The sequence below is a fragment of the Corvus cornix genome, chromosome 7 (genome assembly GCF_000738735.6).
Source record: "Corvus cornix cornix isolate S_Up_H32 chromosome 7, ASM73873v5, whole genome shotgun sequence".
Classification (NCBI taxonomy): domain Eukaryota; kingdom Metazoa; phylum Chordata; class Aves; order Passeriformes; family Corvidae; genus Corvus; species Corvus cornix.
Window position 1 is genome coordinate 24143147 of NC_046337.1, and position 6000 is coordinate 24149146.

The 6000-nt window shown below is 36.9% G+C and overlaps 1 protein-coding gene across 4 annotated transcripts in view; it reads left to right on the forward strand.

Annotated features, from left to right (window-relative positions):
* The window catches only part of UBE2E3 (ubiquitin conjugating enzyme E2 E3), a 57377-nt gene extending 51620 nt beyond the window's left edge, over positions 1-5757 (forward strand). For all 4 annotated transcript variants that reach the window (XM_039555276.1, XM_039555277.1, XM_019290592.3 and 1 more), the window contains 3 exons: positions 186-318; positions 2056-2203; positions 3237-5757. In XM_039555276.1, coding sequence (XP_039411210.1) covers positions 186-318; positions 2056-2203; positions 3237-3334 — 379 coding nt within the window. In that variant the 3' untranslated portion in view covers positions 3335-5757. The remainder of the gene's footprint in view (positions 1-185; positions 319-2055; positions 2204-3236) is intronic.
* Positions 5758-6000: the final 243 nt, after the last annotated feature.

A 6000-nucleotide genomic window follows, 5' to 3' on the forward strand; every position in this document is an offset into this window, starting at 1 on the left:
AGTCCCAGCTTTTGTGCCAGTTTAAAACACTGAGTCCACTGAAATCAGTTGGAAATTCGGCAGGTGTTAAAAATTGTCAAATGGTTTTTATTAAACAAAATGAATGCCCAAGGAAATCCATAAAATGCCTCTCTCAAAGGTACATCTGACTCTTTCTTTCCCTCTTCTCTTTTTCCTTTACACAGTGCCGGTCCTAAAGGAGATAACATTTATGAATGGAGGTCTACTATACTTGGGCCTCCTGGTTCTGTATATGAAGGAGGCGTTTTCTTCCTGGATATCACATTTTCATCTGACTATCCATTCAAGCCACCAAAGGTAAGGGTAAGGTTTTTATTGTGCTTATCATTTTTTAATGTGAGAAGAATGCGGCTTGCAGCCAAGTGAGGGCTCATCACTTTCTGAATATCAAATTTGTTTATGGTCTCTTGAAAACTACAAGGTCCAAAATCTTGGCTTGCAGTCTCAGAAAAATCCTGTCTAATTTACTTCTTGATTACCACAGTCAATACTGATTTCCAAACTTCACCAAGTGATAAATGAGATGAAAATTCTGATCAAGAGGTAAGATTCAAGAAATTGTAGTTCTATTAGAAGACAACACAAGACTTTCTTGTGTTTCCTTCTTCTCATTCTAGCTACTAAAATGCATGTATAATAGTCTTTTCTGTTATGAGCCAGATTCTATATTAAATATTATCATGTAATTTTTAACAAAATGAGAAAAAAACTAAAATGAGTTCACATAGAAAACTGGAGTGTTATATTGTGACTTAAAACTGGGTAAATTAGTGTGATGAATTTCCATTATTTTATAATGTCTATTTACTACTGCTAAAACCAGCAATCTTGTTTGATAATGTTTTTGAGCAAAAGCTATTTTTATTAAATTAAACTAATCTTAAACTAAAATGTTAATTCCTTGCTCAGAAATAGTATGGACACCTAATAAATTGTAATTTACTAATGGATATGAAAGAATTTAAAGGTCATTCCCTTTTCCCCTCCCTTAATGCCATATTACAACTCTTGACCAAGTCACCAGAAAAGACGCTGCAAAACTCTCACAACTTCACTGCATTCTACCACACAGCATTCTATGACTTACAGCTTTGGGGGCTATAACTTTGTTACTATAAATTTAATACCTTTTTTCATTACCAGAATGATTACAACGTAAAGAATATACACTCTGTATTTCACATTTCTCTGTAACCCACAGCATTTCATATGTTCTGAATTAAGAATGTTATACTGAAGTGATGCACAGTTTTAGACAAATTCCTCATTCAAATCTTGTAGATATTTTTAGAGCAGGATAGTTTTGGAATTTTTAGGATACATTGTGGATCTCCCCCCCCCCCCCCCCCCAGTCAGTATGAAAAAGAAATATTTCGGTATTTTCTTGTGCTTTGTGGAAAAAAAAAGCGCACTTACATATTTCTCACTTCTTATTTGTGCAGAATGTTCACATGCTCTTTCAATATTAGTCTGAAGTAATTTAAAAACAAGGATGGATTTAGTGTAATAGCATTGTTTTGGCTGTATATTATATTGTGCCTAATGAAGGGTAAGGACAAAGATTTCATTGTTAATTTAACAAGACTAATTTTCATGGTCTGTATTTAGGCTTTGGAAAGAAAGATAAAGATTAACTAATACCGCACATGCAGTCAAATTCTGTCTACTTATTCAGCTTCAGAAACCACAGTAAAGTTACATTTGTGAGTAGAATGTTCCTGACATGCAGTATGTTCCTTAAATAGCTACCATATTATAAAGTAGGTCCTAATTTTTGTGGATACCATACAAAGGGCCTGTGTGAAAGCAGTTTATGGCCCTAATCTCATCGTGGTAGGTTTCTTAAAGGCAGCCGTGGCTACAGAAAATAGTCACTCTTCTGTTAAACAACTGTGGTTTGGAAGCTGAGCAGAGAGGAGCTGCCTCTGCAGAAGCTCTGCAGAACTGGGAGTTCCACAGGCTTCTCAGAGCCAAGGGGCACCATCCCTGGGCAGCACTGAATGACTCTCTCTGTCTCTTATGCTGTGTTTCCAGGTTACTTTCCGCACCAGAATTTATCACTGCAACATCAACAGTCAGGGAGTCATCTGTCTGGATATCCTGAAAGACAACTGGAGCCCTGCTTTGACTATTTCAAAGGTTCTGCTGTCTATTTGTTCTCTTCTGACAGATTGCAACCCAGGTAAGGAGCTGATAGTTCGCTGAGAGACTCTTAGTTGTTTGACTTAATTGCCATGGAATGTAATTTGTATATTTGATTGCATGCAGATTAAATAAAATTTAATATTTTTTAAATTGGGGATGAAGCACTCCAGATTGATGTGGTCCCACATTTAATGTGTTTTTCACTCCTGTGACACAACAGAAAGTAAATAGCGCTAAGTCCTTTTTTTCCAAGATATGATGGAGAAAATAAGCTGATGAAGGTCTGTATTGCAGGAGCTCCAGGAAGTGAGTGTTTGATCCAGGAAAGGAGTGACATTCTCCTGAGTTATAAATCCTGCATGTCGGAACGGGCCACAGGAAGTCTCTTCTCTTAAGACAGCAGTTGAAAGGTTTAATCTTGCAAGTGTAAGGGAGGTGATGTTCAGAGAGAACTCTCCCTTTTACAAAGAGACTTCCTGCTCCTGTGGGGAGGGGAGGAGCTCCACTGGAAGCAGTACAGATTCTCAGCAACAACTGTGTGACCAGCGTCATTAGGCAATGGATGCTAATTGCCTGCAGTCAGGGCAGGAACTGAGCAATAGTGCTAAGGGACCATTCATTTACAGAAGGTGGTCACAGTTAGGGAGAAATGGATCAGCCTCTTTGGTACAAAGGCTTGATGTCTTCTGAAGCAAAGTGGCTCCCCTCAGTGTGTTCTGCAGCCCTGGCACTAACTCACACTAGTCCTGTGCAGCTCCCTGACTGGAGGGTGCTGGGCAGCTCGCTGAATGTCCCCTGCACCCCAAAGGGATGAAAGCAGAGCACCTGCCTGAGGCAAGATTCATTCATATGCAGATAACAACAATAGATTTTTCTGATTTCTTTTTCTGTTTGTTGTGCTTTGTTCATGTGTACTTGCTTGGAAATGTCTTATATGATAAGAGCTCCCACTATATTTCTGGTCTAAACTGTATTTTGGAATGGATGCTGTGTTTTAAAATGTGTTTTTGTTTGGGGATTTTTGTTACTAGTGGGATGGTTTCTGATGCATTTTCTCCTGCCTTTTGCAGCTGATCCTCTGGTTGGAAGCATAGCCACTCAGTACCTGACCAACAGAGCAGAACATGACAGGATAGCCAGACAGTGGACCAAGAGATATGCAACATAAATGACAAACTACTTGTGCAGTGTGAAGGTGCAGAAGGCAACTTTGCAGTGTGCAACAAATCTTTATAGCCTTTACAATACGGACTTCTGTGTATATGTTATACTGATTCTACTCTGCTTTTATCCTTTTGAAGACTGGGATACTGCCCCCCCCAAAAAGGTAAATGCTATCAAGAGTAGAAGTTTGTAGCTGTAGATTAGTTATGTTTAAAATGCCTACTTGCAAGTCTTGCTTCTTTGGGATATCAAAATGTATTTTGTGATGTACTAAGGATACTGTTCCTGAAGTCAACCAAATATTATAGTGCATTTTAGCCTAATTCATTATCTGTATGAAGTTATTAAAGGTAGCTGTAGATTACTAGGAATTATGTCATTTGTATTAAACCCAGATCTATTTCCAATATGTGGTACATGCTGTTGTGAAAACTGTTTTAACTTTTACCTTTGTCAGTTTGTAATGAAAGGATTTCCTTTTTCCCTTTGTAGCTCAGAGAGCACCCAGTGTATCATCTCAAACACAATAAACATGTTCCCCAAGGAGTAGTTTCTTTGTTTTCCTATTTTAAATTAATATTTTAATAAATTTAATTATAGTAACAAGGCAAGGCCAATGTATCACAGATCCCTGTGGATAATTTTTAAATTAATATACATAAGCAAAGGCTTGCTATTAAATGTTTAATGCACACCTGTGGATTGTTTAAGTTTTCCCTGTTTTGTTTTTAACAGAACAAGTGAAATTTCTACAATTTTTTGAAATTTAATACTTTTCAGCTCTTTTTCAACTTGAAATGATCACATTTCATATGCTTACTCCAGAAGTTAATGTCGCTGGTTGCTTCAGGGCCAGTCCTGCTCTCAGAACAGACTGCCTCAGTCTTGCTACAAAGGTTTTTGCAGGAGGAGGGCCAAGTTAGAGATAGTCTGGTGCTTTTGTTTCTGAGTAAAGCAAGTTGGACTTGCTGACCTAGAGAACTGTTATCCATTGAAAAAGGTCTTCCAGAGCATGATTGAACACTGTATCATCTACCCAGAAAAGAGAGGAGTACAATAAATTTAATCAGATTTATATGACATAGAAACAGTTGTGGGGGAAATGAACCTTTCTTAGTAAAAATGAAATCTGTAAAAGTGTTAGAGACTACCTTTTTCCCCCTTCACTTTCTGGCTTGGAAATTTTGTAACATCTGTAAGTACAAAAATACAGCTTTAGAGTACATACAGTTTAAAAAGTAGAGTCACTAATAGTTTTATAATTTAAGCTTTTATAGTTTGCCAGTCACAATATTGATTATAAAAAAAAATAAAGATACTTGATTCCTTTAAATGATTTTTAAAATTACACTTAATTTTAAACTTTACGGTCTCCCTTACTACATGGTGTTTTTGGAGATAATGTAGCACTTCCATCAGTAAGATGCTCTGCTCATTTAATATATGAAAACTGAATGTTAAGTTTAAATATTAAAGCAATAGAAAAAATGCTAAAAATTTAGATCTAAAGTTAATCAATATTATACAGGTCCCTGGTTTTTGTATCACATAACCTTTGACTATGAATTGTCCACCCTACTTTAAATATTTCTACAGATGCCTGAAGGTGGCTTGAAGAACTGTGTATCCCAAATATCTCAACCTAGAAGCCAGTCTCTCTTGGTAGCTACAAGATAGCTTTAGAGTTCAGGTTAAAAAGTGCAAAAGGGAATGAGAAACAGGATCTGGCAGGTGAATATGCCCGAGTCAGGTAACAGACTAATGCCAGGAGATGAAGTGCTGGAAATCACTGCTGAAGGTGACCAGAATTTCTCGTCGTGTCATTGGACATGTGAGAAATAGCACAGATTGGCAAAGAAACAAGGGGCTATCACATCTGGGCTGCACATTTAAAGTCTGCTCCCTGCTGACCATTAGTGCACTCGTGGGCAACATGGTGCTCGTACACCACTCCAGTGACCTTCCAGTGGGGAGCAAACTATGGAGTTCACACATTAACTGTGTTGCCTACAGAATTTACAGATATTTATATCATAAAATATTATGGTATAAAAATACAGGTTTTAATTCTAATTTTAATGTATTTTGGGTTTGTATTGTACCTACAACTTCAGATACCTAGGTGTACAAATGGGATGCCTTGTTAGTGTTGCCCCATCTTGCCTTCCTTGCAATTGGATCCTTTACACTGAATTCCCATCCTCTTTTTTTTTTTTTGTTGGTTTGTCATGATTCTGTTCTTTTTTAATGTAGATTTTTTTTGTGTGTAAATTTTATATTTACTGAAGTAAAGGTTGTTTTTGTGTAAACATTTAAACTTTAAAAGAAAAAGAAAAGAAGCTAATTTTGTTTCTCAAGTTCTCTCTGCTAAACCATGCAGTAGAAAGAAATTTGTATTGTTAAATAAATCAATTAGTTGTTAAATGAGAATGTGTGTCTGTTTTCATGGGGAGGGAAGAAACCCCTACTGGAAATACGCCCAAAACACAAGTTGCAAAGAGCATCCGGTGTTTCAAACTATTTTCTTCCTGCCTGTGCTGGGGTGAATACTGGATGCTACCAAAGAATGGCACTGATCCTCTTACAGTTTTAATTTTCTGTTCTATCTTCTTATCACCAATTACTGTATTTGGGAAAAAGTGAACTGAAATGACATTTTTGTGAAAAGAC